The sequence below is a fragment of the Patella vulgata genome, chromosome 3 (assembly GCF_932274485.2).
Source record: "Patella vulgata chromosome 3, xgPatVulg1.2, whole genome shotgun sequence".
In the NCBI taxonomy this organism is placed as follows: domain Eukaryota; kingdom Metazoa; phylum Mollusca; class Gastropoda; family Patellidae; genus Patella; species Patella vulgata.
Window position 1 is genome coordinate 42,570,645 of NC_065881.2, and position 25,828 is coordinate 42,596,472.

General features: G+C 34.4%; 1 protein-coding gene across 1 annotated transcript; it reads left to right on the top strand.

Annotated features, from left to right (window-relative positions):
• Positions 1–4,953: 4,953 nt before the first annotated feature.
• Positions 4,954–24,179, top strand: LOC126814898 (ras-related protein Rab-8B). Its single transcript, XM_050540348.1, has 7 exons — positions 4,954–5,107; positions 13,971–14,031; positions 14,879–14,939; positions 16,450–16,527; positions 16,680–16,769; positions 17,274–17,390; positions 18,025–24,179. The coding sequence occupies exons 1-7, from the start codon at positions 4,984–4,986 to the stop codon at positions 18,112–18,114; spliced, it is 621 nt and encodes a 206-aa protein (XP_050396305.1). The 5' UTR covers positions 4,954–4,983; the 3' UTR covers positions 18,115–24,179.
• The last annotated feature ends 1,649 nt before the right edge of the window (positions 24,180–25,828 follow it).

The window sequence follows — 25,828 nt, forward strand, 5'->3', positions numbered from 1 at the left end:
TGGATATTTTATAATATACCGTTCTTTAAGTCAAATTGTCATTTTCAAATTTACATTCGTAACGTTTTGGTGTAAAAATTCAAACTGCGATTTCCAAGCAAGTTTGGATGTTGTACCAAGGGACATAACGCGGAAAACTCGGGTTTCGAATATTTTACTGGAAATTGATAATAGAAAATGTACATTTTTAATTTTAATAGATTTATCTGCCACTTTCGACACGGTAGATCATTCTATTCATTTACGTAGACTTCATTTTAAATTCGGTATTTGTGGCTCTGAATTAAATCTTTTAGAAAGCTATATTGTGGGTAGAAAACAGTGTACGTAGGCTACTTTAGTTATTTGTAAATCGTCGTCTGAATCTGTTTCGGTATCAGGGGTTCCCCACCTAAAGTTCTGTTCTTGGTCCAATTTTACTTACCCTTTATACGTCACCATTAGGCGATATTGTCAGAAAATATGGTCTCGACTTTCATTTGTATGCAGATGATACTCATATTTCTTTTACACCTATAATTGTCTATCTTCTTTCAATTTACCAAAACTGCAACTTGAGAACTGTAGCTAATTACTATTAGATAAATAGAAAATGGACGTCAAAGAACTTTCTAAAATTGAATGAGGATAAAACCGAATATTTGTTATTAGGCCCAAGGCATCAATTAAGTCGATTTGTACATGATACTCCACATGTTGTAATTGGTAACTGTGATATTTTTTCGTTTGATTCTGCTCGTAATATTGGCGCAATGTTTGATAGTTTTATGCTTATGGGAGCTCAAATAAATAATATTTGTAAACTGTGCTATTTTAATATCAGAAATATAGGTAAAATAAGTAAATTTTAAACTGTAGATTAGCGTTGTCGACTACAATCATCAATTTTATCAGCTATGGCAAATTTTGTACATCAGGTTTAGGCGCATCGTATAATATATAGGACTAGTACCAAATTACGAAATAAGTAGAAACCTATTATTATGGCAACACAGCTCGCCAGGCAACCAATTAAACTCCAACCTGTATCGACTCAGTTTATACTAACACAATGCTGTAAAAACGTACGGCAACCCCCACATGGGGGGGGGGGGGTTGCTGCAAGATTAGGTGGGCGTAAGATTTTGATCTGGGTCAATATGGCAATTTTTGCGATTTTGAACCCGTTTATTGTTATCTTTTTTTTTTTTAGTTTCATCCGAAATTAAATAAAATGGGGTTTAACATCATACGTTTATACAGTGTGCAATAATGAGGGGCGTTTTGCCCTGACAGCGGCGCTACGGTCCACTTTTATTTCGAATTCCAACTGTCGAGGGTGCACGCCAATGTATAAACTGGATCTCGGATTTTCGTACCATCTGAATGACTAGACGCCGGTCCTTGCCAGGCGCTCGGTATGCACCACCTTTCTCCGCCAACACCGGGATATGGGACTATAGGCTACGGACAAGGGCGTACATAACGATTTTGTTTGGGGGGGTGTTTAGCGAAAATGCGACCGACTGATGCCCATACCCCTAGTCAGGAACCGAGCACCACAGGTGCGAGTTTTGTAGGGGCCATGTGAAGTAGCGGATCTAGATAGGGGTGGGGGGGGGGTTCCAAATCTAGGGCGCCACCTCAGCCGCAATCCCATCCCACAATGAATGTCAACAAAATACTGGCTATAACATTAAGCGTCCCGGTAGAACATAGATGGTATTGTATAATTATATAGTTGTTTGCCGATCGTTGTACATAGATGGTATTGTATAGTTGTTTGCCGATCGTTGTCTCGCTGGAAAGCAGTTTTATTTAAGTTGACATAAAGTTTCTGTCATATATGATTGTGCCTATAACACTGAGCAACCTGAGAAAATTTTGAAAAATTGAGCCAATATCTTGGCATTTGAGGTCATTGCTGGGAGAAATTCTTGTGGACGAGGGGGCCAGAAATGTGAGTCAATTAGACAAAATCTCGAGATCTGCCCCTGTCAATTCCGCCTGTTTTGCAAGAGTTGACAGAACTTTTGTATAGTCTGACGCCCCACGACCCACACACCAGTGCCAGTGGTACTACTAACAGGCAGTTCAGTATAACCGTGAATATGATAGTGCTGAGACAGTATAAGACAACAGAGGAGTGGAAGAATGATGTTATAATGGAATCGAGCGGCGCAGGCGCGAAAAAATTTGAGATGTGTAACCGAGCTTTTAATTTTTGGGACTGGGCCTGACAATTTTAGTCAATGTCATGGCAAATGGATCCAAATTCTCGTTAACGAGAGGATAAGGAATGGGTCAGAATCTTGAGGCCTATCTGTCAATGTCGCCTGTTTTGTGAGAGTAGAACTAACAATTCTACAGTCTTTTGACCCACGACTCACTCACTAGTGGTACTACTAACTGGGCGATTCACTGTAACTGAATATGATAGTGATGAGATAGAAAAAGTCAGAGAAGGAGTTGAAGAATGATGGCATAATGAAATTGAGCGCCGTTATGTAACTGAGCTTTTAATTTTTGAGGACTGGGCCTGAGGGCACTTTACCTCAATGTGGCGCTTACTTGGTCTCTGAAATGCCCTGGACTTTGGGGAGAGATTTTGCAGAATTCTGATGGTCAGAAAACACCCCATTAATTCATTTAGTCTGAGACCGACTGCGGTGAGCACTTTTTTTTGAGACCGACTATTTTTTTGCCATGGGGTGAAAAACATTGTTTTCAAACATGATAAGTCGACAAGGTTATTTTATACTAAAGTTTTGCGTGAGTAAAGTGACGTGTGCAGTGAGCATTTATTTTGATACCGACTGCTCATAATAACGACCGACGTTGGGATCTATTCTGGCATTATTTGTTTACCTCATTAATTCATTAAGACGGCGATGCATAATTTTGAGACCGACTGCAGTGACTGCACTTATTTTGAGACCGACTATTTTTCTCCCTGGGGGAAATTTTGTTCTTAGACCTACATACAACAGAATAAGAGTGAAACACATTAAGTTGACAAGGTTTTTTTATACTAAAGTTTTGCGGGAGTAGCGTGACGTGTGCAGTCAGCACTTATTTTGATACCGACTGCTCTTATTTTGATACCGACTGCACTGATTTTGCGACTGCTCTTATTTTGCGACCGACTGCACTGATTTTGCGACCGACTATTTTTTTCCTGAAGCATAAATTAAGACTTGCAATAATCAGTTTTTGCTCTTGCATAATGTATGTTTAAACATACATTATGCAAGAGCTAAATCTGCCTATTGCAAGTCTTTATTTATGCTTCAGATGTTATAGAAATTATTAATTAGACCTTTAATTACACGACAAGCTCAAAATCAACTCTGTAGACCCAAGGATGGCTTGGATACAGTTTGGATTTAAACAGTCGTACATTTAAAATTAAATCAATAAATGGCGGAGTAAGCTAACGTTTACCGTTAGTCGCTGATGTCAATACCGGAAATTGGCGATGAAAGGCCCGCCAAGCGAGGCTACCATAGCCATTGAGCATGTTACGTGAAAATCGAGAATATGTGGGCGGAGTTATCGTCTGTCAATCAAACGATCGTCAATTCTCATAGACGGTGCAGACATAGTTGATGTCTATTTCTAGTCCAAACTTCCAACAGTGACAATTCAGTTCAGAACAAAGTAATTTGACTGAAATTTCAACATTTTCTTTTTTGATCATCTATTTTTGAATTATTATAGCAAGAATGGTCAACTCTTTATAAAACTCTTAACTAATAAAATAAAACCAAGTACGAACAATCCAAACCATTAGACAGAATTCGAAGTCCTAAAAAACGTTATAGGCAAAATAGTGTATTCAAGCAAAATAGTGTAATTAGCAAATGAACTGCTCCTCGTGTACAAAATACACGACAAACAGTGGTAACAGGTGTCCGGAAGAGTAAGCTTACCCTGCCTGGCGCCACACCCGCCATAGCTGCATCCAAACTATTAGGCGAAATGTCGGTAAAATAGCGTGATTGGCCAATGAACTATCGGTATGCAAAATGCACGCGATGAACTGTGTTAACGATGTAGTAGATATTATCAGGGAGATAGTAATAGTATACGTGTCAATTAAATATATCTAGAATAATTACTCATATTTCGCGCCTTTGTGGTGACCCATGGAAAGTTTTTAAGCTCATCTTCACCGACGTGTTCTGATGCGCTAAACAATAACAAAGTAAATATACAATTTATGATAAAGAAGAAAAAGTTATAAAAAATAACAAAAAACATTTCCCTAAAAACAGTAAAAGAAAAAACAATGTAAAAATGATATAAAAAAAAATAACTACACATAACAGTAAAATGTATAAAATAAGTAAAATGCATGTTTGAAATGCGTTTTCGAATGCGATTTGAATGCAATAATAGAAGGTGATTTCCGAATAAAATAATTTAATTTGTTCCAAAGTAACGTTGCATAAAATGAAAAGGCCCCTCGCCATAGGATGCTAGTCTGGCTCGAGATAGTACACAGTAAATTGTCACTAGAAGACCTAGAAGCTTCCTAAACAGTAAAGAACCAAATATATATGTAATTTAAAATATAAACAATAATAAACCACAAACAACCTCCAACACGTGATTAGAGTTTTTCTGGGATTTTATTCACATCATTATTAATTGCGACAAAATAGGTAACAGTGTGAAAAGACAAAAACAATGAAAACTGATTGAAAAGTCATATTAATTTTTAAATTAAATATTTTAAATTTAGCATCTAACAAAGCAGAAATTCTTTGATGCCCCCATTACCATGATGTCCTAAGCACTGCTTATTTTGCTTAATGGTTAATCCAACACTGATTAAATCCAAAACCCGATTTTGTTCCAAATGAGCTCATAATTTTTGCAGGTGTTTATAGTGTATGGTAGCTGGATAACCGCGAACTGAGCGTCTCGACCCGGAAGTAAATTTTATTAAACGTCACCGGAGTATGTAAATGAGGGTGTTTCCTGTGTTATAGTGCCAAGATGGCGAAAACATACGACTATTTATTTAAACTTTTACTTATTGGTGACTCTGGTGTAGGAAAAACGTGTTTATTGTTTAGATTTTCAGAAGATGCTTTTAATTCTACATTTATATCAACCATAGGTGAGAAATCTGATTGATTTTGATGTTATTTTCGGATAAAACTGGTCTCCAAAATTGACTCATAAAATACTGATTCTGACATCATGATGATGATCATTTCGTTCGTTCCACTGTCGGTACATTCAGTCATTTGGGCATCTGATTGTTTAAATGAAAAGTAATTGAGATATTGTAATCCAGGTTAGCACAAATAATTATCTTGCTATTAGATTATTTATCAATCTAGTGAAAAAAAGACTTTCTGCATGTTTGTCAAGTGGCCTACTCAAACTTTGAGTCAAACTCAAAGAATATTAAATTTTGACTTTGAGGAGCTAAATCGCTAATATTTGGGACCTAGAAATTGACACAAATGGGTCTCAACGCATATAATAATGTGAAATGAAATGAAATGGGGTTTAACGTCCTACTGACTGTTCTGCCCTGAACTGGGCTACTGAAGACAGGCATACGCCATTCAGTGTGCTATGAGGGAATTTTGTCCGGACAGCGGCACTACAGCCTACTCTTATATAACGAATTCCATCTGTCAAGGCATCTTTTACTTGCATGCCAATGTGTACATGGGACCTTGTTTTTTTGGTCCCATCCGAACGACTAGACAGCTGTCCTTGTCAGTCCCTCTGTTCTTCATCACTGACAAGGGGGAACCGCTTCGGAAAATCTGGATGAACTTTCTTGGCCAATGCAGGGATCGAACACCCGACCTCCAGGCTAGCGAGCCAGCGTCTTACCCACTTAGCCACTGTGACCCCCAATATAATGTAATATATATATATAAACTGATTTACATTCAATCGTTTCCATTTTTACTCTAATTTCAAATCAGTTATGTTCGGCGAAATACACCAGAAGTCTCAATCGAATGGAAATCTATAGCGTGTGGCTATTCCAGTCTACATAGTTTAAGCCATGATAATTTAGTTAAATTAGTGTAATAATAACAGTACAGTATACATACAGTGATTTCGTTTGCAACTACCTTTCCAAGAACTGGTGCTGGTTCGCAGACATTTCCTTTCGATAAAGCCACCGGTCTATGATTATGAAAAATAATCCAACAAGGGAATATTTCTCTCTCAAGATTGAAGAAGTTAATAATATTTCTGATACAGTATTAAAGATACATTCCCGGGTACAAACTGGGTGATTTGATGATATATTTGGACTAAAAACATATTCAAGCTAATTAATTTATCTTTAATTTTGCTACAAATCCTTCTCAAAACATTGCAATTGTCAGGGAATACCTATAAAAACTCGATCAAAAGAGGTCATGTTTGTGTCACGTGACACAACAGGTGCGACGTCGGAGGAGAATTCATTGCATACAAAAGACGATGTGGCCTTTATCGCTGACTATTATTACAAACTAGAAGAATGCCCGGCTTCGCTCGGGGGTCATAACCCCGAAACCGGAAGTGGTAGACTAATGCCACCTGGCCTATGTTACTCCCCGGTCCGAGCTACCCCTATACCCCAAATTTCAGACTCGGGGCAGACCTAGTGTAGCCGCCAACCCCAAACAGACAGACAGACAAACAGACAGACAAACGACAGTCACAATTATTAGTATAGATATAGAAGCCTAATTAAATTCTCTGATTATCCACTGCCCACCTCTTTTTCCGTGATTTTTATCTCAGAAAGTGTTGTACGTCTAACTCTTCATAAAGTTTATCAACATGTACATCAAGCGGTCAGTCTCCATATATACCAAAATTGCCATACTTTTATTGGAAATAACCACCCGATAAATACTTTTCTGGGAACGTAGCTTTAATAATATTGATCGTTTTCGTTTCTGGTTACCGGTATTGAATTTATTCTGATTTCTATAATCATAATGTAATAGAATTTTCTTTTATAGTATTACTACTATTACGTTTAAAAATTAATACTGGTACACAAAATAGTATATGAATATATTTTTCTTACCAGATAGGTCTCCTATTTTCACTGTAATGCAAGCTGATTTGGACCATTGCTGACTTGAAACATGGCTTATTCGATCCATGGATTATTTAGACCAAACGTCAAAGCTGATTTGGACGGTATTCGGAACACATTCATGGTTCATGACAGGCCTTGAGATCTGAAAATCACGCTGGTGTGATAAAATGCGTTCGCCATATAGTTTGCAGGAGCAACTTAACACCGCCAAATTTCTATCTGAGACAATGCTTATTATAACTAGTTTACATTAAATTTAAAGTTTATAAAAAAACACTGTTTAATACATGTAGTAATACTGACAAGTTCGCACACTCCTTGAAACTCCTTGAAAGTCCTGGAAAAATGAAAATGTGATTTCGTGTACTGTAAAATCCTGGAAAAACAAGATACTCCTTGAAACTATGACCAGGCATAATGACCAGTCAGTTTTACATAGTATTTAATGTGTCATGGTTTGATATCAATCAGCGTAGAAGCTAATTAGTTATTTACTTTATCTATTATTGTTTATTTATGTTACTGTCTCTAGTGATAATCCTGAATAGTATATGTTTTGATGTCAACACTTGAGCTTATCCATTTATAGTTAGAATATAAAAAGGTTAATGTACATCAATAGGTAGTCATTAGGTCACCCGACTTAGTAGCAGCTACGTCGGTCATCCACTGTGCTGTAAGTGTACATTGTATGTATTGAATTATTGTCATCTGTAAGAGATAAGTTCCAGTAATTAAAAGATTGAAGAACCATTCCAGACTTATTAGTTATTGAAGAACCTAGCGGTTATATATGGTGCAGATTGGGGCAAGATCCTGGAAACCTTTCTTCAAAAAGCCAAGCGAGTAGCCAACCCCCAACCAAAGATGGAACCAGTGATCCCAAGTAAACTAGAAGAAATACTTAAGGTAATGGATTTATATTCAGAAGCACATCTGTGGGGATGTGAAAATGGAAATAATCATTTCTCAGTTACCTTGACATGGAAAAAAGACAGCTTCTCACAAGGACAACCCAAAATCTTCTAGTAGAAAGACAAGAGATATTCTTAGATGCCAGAAGTTTAAAAAAAGGTGTGTCTTACTCAATAAAGAGAATACTTCAACTCACATTAATTCTCTGACTGTAGGTCCTGTTGAAAAAGGGACGTTGTATTCAACAAAAGACAGTGAGTCCCAAACGGAGAGCAGGAATACATCTGATAAAAATATTCAAGCAAAAACAATAGTGGCTGCAGCCACAACCCGGACCGTTGATAAGGGGCATGTTCAAACAAAATGGGAAACATGGACGGAAACAACACCACAACCTGATACGCCAATAGATCAAATTTTACAAAAAAGAAGAAGTAATTTGTATGGTGAATTTGAGTATTTAATTAAGTGGATAAATAAACCACATGCAGCAAATACATGGGTCTCGGAATATGACCTAGATGAGTATGGAAGATCATTGACTGAAGTAAACAAGCATAAGATTCCAGGACCGTTTCCAAAGCCAAAATGTGACACATATGAACTTTCAAAACCAGCAACCCAGACAGACATGTGAATGTGATGATCCTGGAAAATTAACATTTGTGATGTCGCTATATATTTTGAAATATAAAACAAACGTAGTCATCGAATGTTTCTTCAAAAGTTGACAATTCGTCGCCGTAAATGGACTCGTCTTTGCCGTAAATGGACTCGTCTTCGGCATTTCATTCCTAAAAGGGCATAGTAAATCTATAGTAAAATGTTAACCAGTTAGAATATATCTAGGTCAATCCGCTTACCAATCAACTGTTTCGATATTATGATAGCATAAAAGCTTACCGACCCGTTACCTGCTTCAAATCCACACCAGTAGCCTAATATTCCTCCAAAATTATGTATCTTCGTTTATACGGCAGAAAATGAAAGCATAGTTCTTTTGTCTTCTTTTTAAAATGGTATTTTAAACTGACATCGGCGTAGAATCTACTACTGTATGTAATACAGGTATAGTCTCTATGTTATTGTCATTTGCTCACGTGATTCATTTTTTCCCGCCAAAAAGAACCGTTCTTGTTAGTGATGTAGAAAGCAATGAGAACTCGGGTGCAAGTGCCATTTTAGGGGCGAAGCAGTTTGTTAAACAGAGAAAAATTTAACTGGTGTGTATTAGCTTGGATTGGAGAAATGAAAGTGGGATATTTTAGTTATTTATATATCTCGCTAGTTTAATTCACAAACTACAAAAAATCAGCATGGAAAGGGTACAAGCCCATTAATCATTTTTGGTAGCCCTGGGCGTCTGGCTAGTGGAGTTTTACACCCCTGCAAGTGAGTCCCCGTATAGAATTCTTCATCATAATGTATTTTTTTATGCTTGAAAAACATTGTTCGACTGACCTGAAGAAATAAAGGATCTCATCAAAATTAGGTTTCAACAGGCTTATATTAAAGCTTGTACTTTGTCCAACTATGGATTAGTGGAAATCAAAACTGGGCAAGTATCTGACAGTAGACTACTAGCCCTGGGCTGGTGGATTCAAATTTGTTTTAATGCCGCTGAACAGGGACTCCTGGAATCTGGTAAATAACGCCTGGAGGGTAATTGTATGCAATTAGAAACATCACTTTACTTAAGTACTGTAAGTATAGCAGTGTTTATAAGCTGATAATACCTGTTGCTTATCACTGTTGAGGTGCAATGTAGTTTGAGTTCTCTGTATTATTACAGTAATAGCTAATGAGTTTAGATGTACTGTATGCCTATAGTAGAAAACAGTTGTATATCTTCTGGATGTATATACCGGTTATTTCGATTTCATGGCATAGGTATTGCACATATTGGTTGTCCGATTCTAGATGAATCTGGAAACAAAATTATGCAGATATAAAGGTACCATTAATAATTTGTGTACTGCTAATTAATCTGGTACAGTATCAGCTATCAAAACAAAGTGATGACATCACATGGACACATGTAATACTTTCAAATTTTAACTTTAAGACACTGAACACATAAGAAGCAGGTCAAGATGGCTATAAGGAGAGATAGAGAGAGAGAAATGGGTTTTAACTTCCACTCAACACAAACTAGGTCATTTCAGGACTTACATATGGTTTAATTTTATTTCAATAATTTGCTTGCGCATAGGGGTCTTTAGCAGTGGGAGGAAACCGGAGGACCCGGAGAAAACCCACGAGGTTGGACAGGCGACCTTACTCCTTGTCAGGTACAACCGGGGATTCAAAACCATGCCAGTCGACTCAATGACAGACTTTATGATACAGCGCACACGCTAACCATTCAGCCATCCAACCCCCCCTGGCTATAAGGAAGTTCAGAATATAATCATTAATTTACCAAGTGTATTATACATATATGTTACTTCATCCCTTTACTTGGTTTAATGAAACTTATATTTTACAATGTATGCCACACATCGTTTTCTTGGATTATAATCATACTTCAGTGTGTTGGTCATGGTGTATGATAGGGGTAATATAATTCAGTCGTTGTTTGTATTTTAGAGGAGAGCCGAAAAAAGCTCCCCTTAATCAACAAATTGAAAAAAATCCCTCCCCTAAAAAAGCTCTCCCAGTTTCGATAAGAAGAATGATTTAGAAATTCATGAGAGTGATCTGATATTAATGAGAGTGATTAGATGTGTGTATGGGAAATGGTTCTGAAGATCAATAACTGCATGTTAGGGGGATCATTCCTGGTTTCATAAATGATAATATTAATAAACCCCCCTTGACAGTGTAAAGGAGAGCAATTTTTCATTTTAAGGAAAGGGTGAGAAACCCTACCGTCGGTCGACATTCAGGCGAGCAGCAGGTGCTCGAGAGCGATCGCTCACCTTAAAAAACATTGACTGATAATTATAAATCAACTAATGTTTGTGCTTTTCTACAACAATGGCTGAAACGGCAGCCATGCCCCAAAAAAGGTTTTCTTTCATATTTCATGTCAGGTTACATTGATATTTTTTTCTTAAGATAAGGACTGATTGCACTGACTGTAACCTTTAGAAATAATTATCATGCAGTGAAAACAAAGGAATGCACTAACTGGGCTAATAAAGAATACACCATGCAGTATCCTATGATGATTTGACTTATACACCACATCAACTTACACCCTCTAAACTACAGTAGATTAAGATTTCACCATTAGATTCTTCAGAACAAGAACTGTCAACTATGTAAAAGCACAATCTGATTAAAATACAGATCTATATTTTATTTCGTCTTTTTATACTTTCGATGGCCTACACTACATGAAGGTCTGACAAGTTGTAATGGAAGGTTGTGTCAGGGGTTTACGAGCGGCTTTTGACTCTATGACATCAGACAATGATTAATCAATTATTTGCCATTAAAACTCAAGAGTGCTAAAACATTAAGTTTGTTTAAATCAAACCTCAAGACCTATCTCTTCAAATGTTGTAATTAGTGAAATTGTGTTGTTGCGTGATGTGTGTGGATTTTAGCACAATACAAGACTCAATACACAAAAACACATACTTATGGAAAAACAGCTACTTAATTTCAATCAGGCTCCTAGTATGCTCCAGACTCCAGAGACTCTTATTTTATAATACGGCACAGCACCTGTCCAAACTCCTCTCCCCTTTAGGTAAAGAAGCCCCTTCGTTCATAAAAGACTCTAAAGACTAAAGATTCTGCGACAAACTACAGGACCAACCAAAAGACATACAGATCCTTTCGTACGATGTCATCGACCTTTTCACTAATATTCCTCGAGTTGAAGCCATTGACGCACTACGCCACAGATTAACTTCCTTAGATAACCCACTTGACACCAACCTCAGCACGGAAGACATCATTAACCTCACTAAAGTCCTGTATAGATTCCACCTACTTTTCCTAGGGAGATGATTTTTATGAGAAAGTACATGGATTACTCATGGGAAGATCTTTGTCCCCAATACTCAGCGAGATCTATATGACTAGTTTTGAAAAAGATGCCCTATCCACCTCACCGGTTCAACCTACAGCTTGGCTTCGTAACCTCCTCTTCAACCACCTCAACAACAGAATAAAATTCACGATAGAAAAAGAATAGAACCAATCCCTCCCGTTCCTGGACGTCCTAGTTAAGAGCAGATACATGTACCAAGAGAATCAGTCAGATATAAGTCCTCTACTACCAATTCAGCCGTGGCCCAACACATGCAATCCAGCCCAGGACACAGAATTAAAACGTATAAAACTCTGGCAGCCAACCTGAACCTCACGATAGAAAAAACCTGCAAACTTATTGAGGCCATACACATAACAGGGAACAGCCCAGACCTTAACCACGACACAGGGATATTCCTGCCTAGTGCTTATGATGGACTTACTAAATAACCTAAATATTGTGTTTTCCATCACCCCAACTCATTCTTCAGTACTGTGGAAAAGACAACTTTAATTAACTTTTTATGAATATGAGTATTATTATTTTCATTTTCCTAATAATATTATCAATACTATCTGTTATACCTACCCCTTTTTATACGCCCAAATTGAAATGTGGTCGTATAGTGTCGTCGCCCACGTCCGGCGTTCACAATTGACTTTAAATTTATATACAGTGTTTAAGGTCATGAGACGAAGCAGCCTATTGATTTTCAGCAATTTTCGATAATTACTGCCAGAGTTATTGCCCTTCATCACTTTGAAAAATCTTGTGGACGCTCTAGAGGCTAAAAATAATATCCGATTGACTTTAAATTTAGACACAGTGTTTAAGGTCATGAGATGAAGAATCCTATTGATTTTCAACGATTTGCGATAATTACTGCCACAGTTATGGCCCTTGATCACTTTGAAAAATCTTGTAACGCTCTAGAGGCTTATGTTATCATCCGATTGACTTCAAATTGATACATAGAGTTTAAGGTCTTGAAATGAACATTGATTTTCAATGAATTTTGATAACTTGAACAGCTAATTAAATCCATGATATTAAATATTTTGTATACTAAACGTTAGCATGGGGCAGAAATTTATAAAAACCAAACAAATTCTAATGATGTTCTGATAATTACTTCATGAGTTGTTACTCTTAATCAAATTTTAGTGTATTATAAATGTTTCATTACTGAATAAGTAAAAATATGCGACAACTCTTGTTGACTGCCCGAACGATTTAGCTGTACATCTAATCAAGAGATATGATAGTTGCTTTAAGATAATCACCGTTATCTAAACATACTATAGTATATCATAATTGTATTGTAGGTACTATTCCATTCTGTGGGTAGTATTGTATCATCATAGCTACTTAATTGCTTATCTTCACTCATGGCTACACTTAAGCTTAGTGTTAATTAGTTTGTGTAGAATAACCCCCCTTTGATCTTGTTGTTCTCCTGTATGGTTTCATGAATTGTTGTTGTAGTTTTTCTATATATATATTATTATAATATTAAGTAGCTGTTTTTCCATAAGTATGTGTTTTTGTGTATTGCTCTATTCAGTTACTAAATGCCTCTGAAAGATTAATACAAGACTTATATTATTATTATTATTATCAATCCGCGTTGACATTTCCAGTGGTTTACCCACAGATCCGTGCATGGCACGCCAAGAAGTCGCCGTAACAGCCCTTTTCATTGGCTAATCCCTCATTTCAACCAAAACGCTGGTAATATAACAACTCTTCCATATCCTAGTGTAGTGAAGACAAGTAAAAAGAAATTTTGAACGATAAAAACAAAACAAAATATGATCTGAGTTTTAATCAGATTGGTAAGAGCATTAACATGTTACAAAGCTTGAATTTTCTTGGTATGTAATATTGCTTGTAACACATCTGCTAAAGCTATATTTGTTATTTTTATGAAAGTAAGCTTCAATCAGTTTTGATTGTTGTTTGAACATTTTCCCAAGCCTATAATATTATTGTGTCTTTGTTTTGCAGGTATAGATTTTAAGATTAGAACAATAGAATTGGACGGTAAGAAGATAAAATTACAAATATGGTAAGTACTGTAAAGTTGCTACATGTTTTTTACCTTTAAACAGGTCAGAAAACAAGACACATGTCCCAGACACTGTCAGGCACAATCCCTCTGGGGCCTGTCATTTTGTCCAGCACAGATTTTCTCAGTGTTTTATTATTGTATTAAAACATATGCCAGGTACAATAGTTTCCAGTATCAGTATAGTATATTTCATTTTTTGTCATGACTCTTTGATTAGGTGAATTGATTATTTTAATGTGTTAATGTGAATATTTCCAAAATGATTTGTGAGCTCTAATGGCTGTGTTGTGACAGATGTCAATTTCTTTCAAATTTTCTTTATGTAGATTAAGCCAATTTTAAGACAAAACAGTTTTTTTCTATCAACAATGGACAGTCGCATCATAAGTCAGAAACAAAACTAAGCCACACAAAGCATGGAAATAGCCCATAGATGTTGACAAAGTTTAATCAAATGTAGTGCCTTCAAGAAATCAGATCTCTTTCGTGTTTAAAAGCTTTTCCAGGAACAAAAAGTCATAGAACGATAAATTTGAAAAAAACATTAAATATTGTAGCCTGTTGAATGGCAGATGACATAATCCTCTCATAACCCCAATGTTGTACATCCAATTTGTTTGAAAAAAAAAATCAGTAACTTCTGTAGCATTCTCAAGGTTTTAAGAAAAGGGTGTGTAATTCAGGAATGGGATTTCACAAAGTGCTGAAAAAAACACAATAGGTTTCACACTGTCATGACCTCAATGTTTCACACATTTGCAACATTAATTATAAATGAAATTTTGTCTCTAAAAAGCAATACCATATAAAAAGTGTCCTTACACAGCACTCTCTTTTGTTACAGGGACACAGCTGGTCAAGAAAGGTTTCGAACCATAACAACAGCATACTACAGAGGAGCAATGGTAAGATAAGATTATTAATGATTATTTGCAAATAATTTGATCAAAATATTTTATCAATACATTTCTTTAAGATTATTAAGAATATTTTCCACTGAAGTGTAATAATCCATTCAAGTATCATGAATTGGATGACTTTGTGAAGATGGCCTTTGTCATACTATTTGATAATTTATGCGAAATTGTATTAGACGAATATAAGCTCACCAGAGGACCCGAGTTATAGTTTAATAAATACATATGTTTTATTTGTATTCTCCATTGTTAGTATATTAGCTATGGTATGAGTTTATTTGAAAATGCAAATTAAATTGTTTATGAAATATTTTGAGAAAAACAGAAGGTGGGTCTGTGCTGATTTGATTCATGTATTGAACTCTAGCTTAATAAACACATTTGTCATATGCTATGTTAATGGTCAGGAATGGAACGTATCTGTTGTCTAAATTTGGTAATGAGTCCATATTGGTATGCAAGGTATGGGGTATGTCGATGGTCTAAAAATAATTTATTACGTAATATTTGGCCAATTGAATAATTAGTAGCGGAAATCTAGGCATATACAAACAATAAACAGGATTTGGGCGCTACGGCAGACAGCTATGTAGTTTTTGTAGGGAGAAGATGTAGGAATTTCCATCAGCAGACTCGCTGAGTCTGCATGGGAGCGGGTTAGAGAGAATGACTTTATTATATTCTGGTAACTATGTAACCTACATAGCCGTACTTAATATAAAATGTAGAACTGAAATATGGTATTTGTTGTTCCTATTGATGATATTATTTAAGATGTAGTATATTCAATAAGAACGTGAAGCTGTCATTAATGTGGAATGCCAGAGTGGCATTTAGAGATACGTCCTAAACAGTTAGAGAATTACAAATGCGACCAGAGACAATACTAGACGATTATGGGCTGTTTTAAAATAGGTAGTAAGAAAAGATGCATGGGTTACACGCCGTATGTGGCGACCGTCTTTTCCGTCGTCCGCTCTGCACTTCTGACAGATGACCCATGGTGCTACACCTTACTAATGCACCTTATAAGATATATAGAGTACTTCACAGAAATCTATCTTTTGTTACAGCACACACCAGATCTAGTTGGCAAAAATTAAGTTTAAAGTTATGTTGTCCTTTAGAGTGTATGCTTGAAAATTAAACCATGTATTTTCTGATAAAGGTCCAATATCAACATTCAAAGGGATGTGTTTAACTGATGGCGTGGGACAATGTCTACCGGTGTACTCATTTGCGTGCACATAAAAGATACCTTGACAGTTGGGGAATTCAATGAAGAGTAAGATGAAATACTGCTGTCTTGGCACGATTTCCCACATAACACACTTTATACGCCTAATTGGTTCACAAAAGCAGGATGTTAAACCCCATATCATTTTTTACATATAGATAAATAATGTATTTTAAGTTGTAAATCTAATAAAAGACAATATACCTTTAACTAACAGTAGAACCATATCAAGAAAATGACCCTATTTGTTTTTATTTTCAGGGAATTATGCTTGTGTATGATATAACCAGTGAAAAATCGTTTGAAAATATAAGAAACTGGATCAGAAATATAGAAGAGGTAACCTTTTTTCCTAAATATATTGCAAGATAATAAATACGTTAAGATTAACCTCAAATAATTAAATCATTGTACATAATGTTTAAACTGTAATCAATTAGTGATTTTTTTGGTCAAATCTTTATATTTGATTTATTATACTTGATTTACAGCATGCTTCTAAAGATGTAGAAAAGATGATTCTTGCTAATAAATGTGATATGAATGACAGACGGCAGGTGTCAAAGGAGAGGGGAGAAAATGTAAGTGGATATAATCTAAAAGCTTTTTAATGTAATTTGAAATTAATTTATAAATTTACACTCCTTACAAACTGATGTTGTCAGTTTGAATTTTAAAAAATTAGAGATACATCCAGTTTGAAGATGTTGGGCATATTTTTTGGGAGTTATGTCCCTTTATTTAGGTTACACAAACACTGAGCTATGAATAGGTAGATTGGTGACTACAAATAGGCAGATATTGGTGCTTTATACTAGGTTTTTATTGATAGAATATCTCTTCTTTATTGCATCAGAAAACAAACGAAACATAGTGAAATTGGTAGGTAATAAAAGCATGAAGGTTGAAAGTTAAGGTTTAATCCTAGCCTGATATGACAAGGTTTAGGATTACATGCCAGCAAAAGCAGGGTATTGAAATAAAAATGTTTTATGCTAGTACCAAAATGACCTAGTTAATGTTAAGTAAACATTAATGCCACTCTCTCTCACACATGATAGAAATATGACAATTTATAATTTTAGCTGGCCGTAGAACATGGTATAAAATTTATGGAAACCAGTGCCAAGGCATCAATTAATGTAGACGAAGCATTTTTTACTCTAGCAAGAGACATTAAAGGAAAAATGGACAGAAAATCAGTAAGTTTTATTTTATTTATTTGTGAAGGGGGGGGAGTGAACAATTTAAAAGTTACGCTTGTCTGTCAACAATTTGGTTGTGGTTTTGAATGTGACACACAGAAGTGTTCCCCAATTTAACCTGAAGATTTTATGGTACTTTCCATCCACTGCTAAAAAATCCTAGCTGTAACACCCCTGACAAGTAATATTTCTAAAATGCATGAATGGTACTAATAATATATAACAATACGACCACATTCTAGAAATATTATAGAATAAAACCAAAAAATTCTTCTTAAAGTGAAAACTAGAAACTACATAAAATGAAAACTGGAAACTACATAAAATGAAAACGAGAAATTTCTTTGTGTAGTGAAAACTAGAAATTTCATATAACAAAAACTACAAATTTCTTCATGTGGTGGAAAATATAAATTTCTTCATATACAGAATTTTAATATGAAGAAATTTATATTTTCCACTACATGAAGAAATTTCAAATGATAAAAACCAGAAATTTCAAATGTTAAAAACTAGAAATTTCAAATGTTAAAAATTAGAAATGACACACCAGAAACTGGACATCATTATTATATTTGTATAGATTTTATCAAGTAAAGAAATAGTATCTAAATACACATTATTTTTGCAGGATGCTACAACAAATGCGAAATCAGGCGGATACCAATTGAAGAAAGACAATGCTCCCAAGAAATCTTTCTGGAAGTGTTCCATACTCTGATTGGTGCTTTTAGTAAATGTGATTTTGTAATGTACCAACAATTTTGTAAAGAAACAACTTTTGAGCGTCCGAGTTCATCCGTGAAAAATGAAAAAAAAAAAAGGAACACTTGAAGTGCTTGTATCATTGTCTTGTTTATTACACCTTGTAGGTCATTATCTGAATCATGGATATATTTCCCAAGAGATGAATAAAAAACAGGGTAAAATATTGCCAGAATCATTCTAAAGAAATAAAAGATAAACTCATGGTTTATACATATTAACCAGATAAGAATATACCAAATCCACATACTAGATATTACAATAGTCCTAATCTTAATTTATTGAATACCAAAATTTTGTTTTGAAGATGGGGAAAAGAAAAAAATATGCTGATGTTCCTGCACACTGTTTATTTATTCATGATGACCTTTAATACAGGGTGAACAAGTCGACCCAATCTGCTTTTTGTAGGAATTACTGCAGTGATATATATATATAATGTATAAAGGTTTGCAGTAAACCTTTATTTATTATTACATGTATCTATATTAGATGTTTTAATGTGTATACATATTATTGATTTATATTTTCAAAACAATCATGCTCAGTATCTGAATACAGAAATCAGTTCAATTTGGGGATTGTTAACAATAATCTAAAATTGTGAACATGAAACTTAAATTAATGTTATTATTATTATATCTTGATAATTTTTTGGTTTGTAAATTCTCTTTACATTTTGGAATTTCATAATGTTTTGGTTAATCCATACAATTTTAATTTATCATATTTAATTATGAAGATGATATTACTATTTTGAAAAGGTTAAATCAAATTAATATACCTGTATATTTTTTATGAGATAAATATTTTATTAGGCGTTTATTAAAAGAGGCATTAGCACTTCTAACAAGAAAATAGATAATAAAGTTTATATATACCAGTAAACATATTAAAGATAGGTTCCCATCATACTAGAAAAATACTGGTTCCCTAAAAAAAAAAAACACTCATGGAGCGTATACAGGACAAAAATGTAAGAGTTCCCCTAATCGACAGCCCGACGATTAGGAATGGCTGCACGCATGACGTCGAAGGTTGCACACGAAGATTGAGCGCTTGGTGTACATGTTGATAAACTTGATGAAGAGTTAGACGCACAACACTTTCTAAGATAAAAATCACGGAAAAAGACGCGGGCAGTGGATAATCCGAGAATTTAATTAGGATTCAATATTTGTAATAAATAGTCAGCGATTAAAGACAACATCGTCTTGTGTATGCAATGAATTCTCTTCTGACCTCGCAAGGGTTGCTATAGGTACTGAGGGTGGTAAGTCACGTGACACAAACATGACCTTTTTTGGTCGATTTTTATAGCAGGGTATTCCTTGGCAATTACAATGTTTTGAGAAGGATTTGAAGCAAAATTATGATAAATTACTTAGTTTGAATATGTTGTTAGTCCAAATATATCATCAAATCGCCCAGTTTGTACGCGGGAATGTATTTTTAAACATTACATTAGACATTCTTTACTACAGAAAATCCAGACAGTGCTCTACTTGGGGCCAAGCATTTTGCACGAGTGTTCTATAAGCTCCTTTAAAACTACAATAGGCTATTGGTCTCATACAATCCAATTTGAACACAACACTTACACCACTGATGTAACAGTACAGTCAAATCCTTTCAAATCTCAACTTATTTTTCTACTGAAGATCTCTAAAGTATTGATGCCCCCTGTTAAGAAAAGATTTATACAAGTGTGTTGCCATTTCTGTATTCAGATGCATGTAACGTTACAGGCATATAATTATAAATTGAGATTACGCCAGCAACTTTGTAAATACATGTACATGCGTATATCCTGCAATAAATTTGTTATGAAAGGATTTATACCTATATTTTGTAAATATTCTGTCCAATTTGTTGTAGATTTTAGTTTGTTAAGTCATGTTTTGTTATAATATTTACACTTAATGTATGTTTACTGATAAAAAAAATTGTTAATTAACTACATTGTAATACCTTTTCTTTGCTTTTGAGGAAATCTTTTTAAAAACCTAAGGAAAAAGTCAGACTAACAGTCTACTTTAATCTAATATTCTAAATTTAAAAAAGAGTGGGTGAAAGGAAATACATTTTTGTATAGAGCTTATATATATTGAAAACACACCTCTTTTATTAATGGATGATTGTAAATCTCATTTGATACTATTTAATCTATAAATTCTCAATGTACAAACACCAGACCCTTGACGATAACATAGAATAATATTTTCATGGTCGCGTAAACACACCAAAGATCATTTCTCTCAAACAGATAACATTGTATTTGACAGAATGGGAATGTAAAAAATCACGATTTTGTCGTGCAGACATGGGGTATACCATATCCTTCTGTGGAAGATGTAACAAACATGTCAAGGTTGACACCCGAACACTGAGAACGTGCCATTACGTTAATTCCTATTTTCTTTGACATCATGCAGACTTTTCTACCTTAAAACATAAAAGATATTGTGCTTGGAAAATATTTGGTACTATAATGCAGCATTAATTAATGTTTTAGATAGATCATGACAACTTTAATCTCGCAAAATACTGTCTTCTAATGAGAACCAGGTGCAGTTGTAATATCCGACATTTGATCCTATTAACTCGTAATAGTTTACAAATCATATTCCTGGTTACAGTTTGTATTCCTTTAGTCAGAAGTATATGAATTATAACAAAGTCATCTGTGTCGGCCTTATGTATTTGAAACGAGTAAAACATCTTGGTCGTTAATATTTTTAAGACACTGACAGAAATATAAAGTGTTCTTGATTGTATGAAGAAGGGGATCTTTGTGTAACAAAAATGGAGAGCAAGGTCTTAAAGAACTAGTCTTAAAGTTAATACAGTCTTGGATAATTTCAATCTAATTAAAACACAGATCCTATTTCGTTTTGATTTACTTGTCTTTACTACCCTTGGATCTGGAAGAGTTGTTATATAAACCGCATTCTGGTTGATCTTAGGCATTGACAATGAAACGGTCTGTTACGGTGAGTTCTTGGTGTGTGGTGCACGGAACTGTGGGTATCCCACTAGAAACATCAACGCTGATTGGTTAATCAAATGTCTGACATCATAGGGTCAAAAGCTGCTTGTATAAAAAAACGAAACGAAATATACATCTGTATTTTAATCATTGGGATAAATTTCACAACAATTTCATGTAATCAATTTTTTGATGTGTTATAATGTAGCTATATGCTTTATCTTATAGACATGTGTTATATCTAGAACAAAACACAGCTAAATAATCACACTGGCAGCCGGCTTTATTTTTTGCAACAACAATGGTTGGTTGTTCTAGACAGTTCTTGTAAATTTCATAAATATATGTTTGAATTTCTTAAGGTTTAATCCCATACTGCATAATCTGCCATATAAAGGTGATCATTATTATCAAGTTTCTATTATAACTAAGATCTCTTATATTATTAATCAAAGAAAGACTTTAATCTTCATTGTGATAGACAATTGGATAATCCTAATACAAATACATTACCGGTACTCATTTATATCTAATTCAGAAAAAAAAAATTGATATTGTTTTAATTATAGGAGCAATCATTTTTTTGACATTTTCTGGCTTTAAAAAATTAATAAAGAATCTTTGATTTTAAAGTTTTTAACTTTTGATCTGAAATCTTCTCATGATTTAAGTTGGTCTATTTGTCATTTGATTTTACATTAAACCAATCATATTCATTGTGGATTTACAAATTTTGAATTAATATATGTACTGGTAAATGATCATGCTTATTGATATACTCTAATCTAATAGTTGCATTTATATGTCAATACACTAGTCTATGAAAGTAGTGTTAACTAATCACAAAATTCACGAACAAGTACAAGCATACTATGGACCAGGAACCGAGCATGACGTCATCACAGCCATCTCAGAGATTGTGAGGTATAAATCAGAGTCAATAATGTACAAGGAACAAGCATGTCAAGAAGATGATTAGTGTTTGGGGCCCAGTTTCTGGTCCAGAAAGATTGCCAGGCATATTTTGCATATATTTCACAAAAATTTGTGTACACTAACTTGTACTTTACAAGGTAACATTGTGTATCCACTGCTGTATAACTGAAATCTAGAGGCTTTACAGTCCATATAAATATAACAGCTGGTGAATTTATTTTTCAATTAATAAAAGTTAAGATGATTAATAATTTATTAAAGTTTAGATGTATTCCTTATTTGTAGTTCGCTTGAACACTTTAAAAACTTTAATTTAAAGAGACAACTGCTTTTTAAGGCATGTTACATTTAATCTGAGACCTTAGAACTTAAAATTGAAAGATGCTAAAATACCTCATTGTACATAATATTTTATCTTATTCAAGAAAGATAGAAAGATAATGCCTTGAACATCTTCATGTAGGTTTGTTTAAAACAATGTTCAAAATTTATTGAACAATTCAAAACTATATTTTTATCTGCATTTAGATATATTATCCTACATTCTTCAAACATGTCATTTGACAAATCTTTTGATAATTATGAAATATTAATGTATCTATCAGATAATTTTAAACAATTTTTAGTTCTATGTTTTCCAAATAATTATTGTTTACAAGCACATTATAGATGTCTATATTTAATATTAAACAAGGGCAGACTGATATACAATGTATGTGTATATAGAATATCATGGATAGATAAGTAATTAACTGCAAAGCTTCTTATTTAAAGGCAGAATGTCATTATTTGTCCATTACTGGTACAGATAGGGAAAATCTATTAAAAATAAAAACATTTCATGGACTGGATCATTGGTCGTACACTGTTCAGATATAAGTTCTTTGGATTTATCCAGTCAAGTATTTCAATGGGGGCGCATATTGCAAATGATACAAATAAAAACAGTAGGGTGAAATAAGCATATATTGTATAGGCATATGATTTTGCCTCATAATAGCACCCCTGTTCACTTTATATTATTATACACACATATATTATGTGGGATTATATTTCTGTCTATGTTGGTCATAAAGAGGGATCCTATTTAGGAATGCACTTTAACTCTTTATGTTGTTGCTCCTGTCACTGAAACTTTGTAATGTTCAGCAAGGAATAATTAAAATTTTGAATACATCAATACCTAGACTAAGTTTGATAGTGATATTGGCTGCTTTAGGCTAACTAGTAATAAACAATTTGATTGGTCAAGACTTTGGAACACAATACAGTAACTCTACTTTTAATTGAGTTAAAATTTTTAAACTTGGTGAATGTCTTGACTTGGTTCAATAATTTTCAATTTCCACTAAGGCTAAACCAAAATTAGCTATTTGATTGGTAGATGCTTTGGACAAGATATCCTTGATTCTAACTGTGGGAGACTGATGAAACTTTGTGTATAGTTTCACCACATCAAAACGTTGACTAAGTTCGGTCAAGAGCATTTCGAGTTCAGGTTAAGTATAGACAAACAGTTTGATTGCTCAATGCTAAATGATAAATCTGCAATTAATTAGTAGCCTATGTGTCATCAATTTATTTTGGAATTGAAGCTGCAGACATCAGTCTCACTGTTGGATTGTTTTAAAACCAAAATGACACATCCATTGTTGCCCCTGCCAACAAAATGCTCTATAGGTCATAGTTGTTGAGATTTCCTTCAAACTTGGTGTTTTGAGAAGCACATCAGCTATGTGCAGAGTTATTGCCCCTGTCAGCGAAACATTGTAAATATTCAAAAACAGTCAAGTGTTGTTAGGGAGTTCTTTTTCTTTTTTTTTAAAAACTTTCTGGCATTGTTCAACTAGTCATAAGGAGGAACCCTATCAAAATAAGAAGTCGCACATGGATTTTGAAGGTTTGTAAACGCTCTACAGTCTGCCCTCGTTCTAAGTTTAACTTGATATTGTAAAACTCAACTATATTTAATTGTGTATTTTTATTTAAGTTCAGCAGCTGTACATAATATAGCCTTGCTCTGTGCCATGCATTATGTACATTGTTTTGTACATTCATTGAAAAAGTTAAATAAAAATTACAATGTAGTATTCTTATTACAGACTTTTGCTTTTAGGTGTACAGGTTGGTTTGCATGTAAAAATATCGCCAGACAGCATACGATGAAGAACAGCCAACCACTGTCCTGGTGAAAAATTCCCTTCAGGGGCGTACATAAAGATTTTGTTTGGGGGGTGTTTAGCAAAAATGCAACCGACTGATGCACATGTCCCTAATACGAGTGACGCAGTCAGGGGCCGAGCACCACAGATGATAGTTTTCTAGGGGCCAGTAGCTGATCTGGATGCTTGGTCTCTGAAATGCCATGTACTGGACTGTGGGATCTGGGGAAAGGTTTTGCAGAATTCTGATGGTCAGAAAACACTTACAACATGAGTAAAATACTTTTTAATTTCTATTGGGATTAAATATGCAATAAGTAAAAATTCTTAAGTTCAATAGATCACCTTAACTTTCATAATTTAAAGATTTTTTACGTATTTCTGAAACAAACTATGCTTCCGATAACTTCTTACCAACTGTTGGACTAATGTTATTGGTATGACAATCAATAATATAATTTAAGTTATCAAAATCTTTGTAACATGCTCTCTCAATTTCTTAGACCAACATACTCTATTTTGGTATTGTTTACCCCATTAATTCATTTAGTCTGACCACTTATTTTGAGATCGACTATGTGACGTAAGAAATTTAGGTGCACGTATATTAAGTATTTGAGGTTTTTCCCTTCTATTCTGGCATTATTTGTTCACCTCATTAATTCATTTCATCAGTCGCCGATGCATAATTTTGAGACCGACTGCAGAATAAGGGTAAACAACTTTTTTTCAAACATGAAAAGTTGACAAGATTATTTTATACTAAAGTTTTGGGTAACGTTTGCAATTTTGGGATTTTTCCTTCTATTTTGGCATTGTTTGTATTAATTCAGTGAGCACTTATTTTGAGACTGACTGCATTTATTTTGCGACCGACTATTTTACACCCCTCCCTTTCTTTCCTTTAAAATTAATTTGTGTGACTTTTTCAACAAATAAGAATCTGCCAAGACCCAATACTGAAATGAAATGGGGTTTAACGTCCTACTGTTCTGCACAGACTGGGCTAATGAAGACGGGTGTATGCCATACAGTGTGCTATGAAGGACAGCGACGCTACAGCCTACTCATGTCGAATTCCAACTGCCAAAAGGTTAAAAAATTTTGGGACTTGCATCGCTCAGCAACATCCTCATTTGCACCCCCATCCTACCCTTATCAAAATTCCTATATCTGCCCCTGGTATTGTAAGGAAAGATATGTTATAGATATGCACATTCTACACATATCCGAAATTTAAATTATGACTAATTGATATATTGAGGAGAGCATTTATTTGTCAATTTCACTTTTCCATAATTTTGTTAAAAGAAAATTATGAGTACCGGTGGCCTAGTATTTAATTAGATGGTATTTACTGATAATTTAATCCATGAACAACAGTGCGGTGATAAACGATCAGTGCCCACTTGTGTTGAATCTATTAAACTGGTACTCACAGAGCATATGATTATATTTTATCACCCAATAACATGTTACCGAACGGAATCTCTCACCCGTATGCCAGCACACGGATTCGAAATCAAGTTATCAAACATATTCCTTGCGCCAATAAAAACCTATATTGACACAATAATAATTGT

What these genes read in the sequence shown, in the direction of transcription:
- LOC126814898 (XM_050540348.1), top strand. Translation starts at nt 4,984, where the DNA reads ATGGCGAAAACATACGACTATTTATTTAAACTTTTACTTATTGGTGAC. An exon ending in AAGATAAAATTACAAATATG is followed by an intron (nt 14,032 to 14,878) that starts GTAAGTACTGTA and finishes CTTTTGTTACAG; the next exon opens with GGACACAGCTGGTCAAGAAA. An exon ending in CATACTACAGAGGAGCAATG is followed by an intron (nt 14,940 to 16,449) that starts GTAAGATAAGAT and finishes TTTTATTTTCAG; the next exon opens with GGAATTATGCTTGTGTATGA.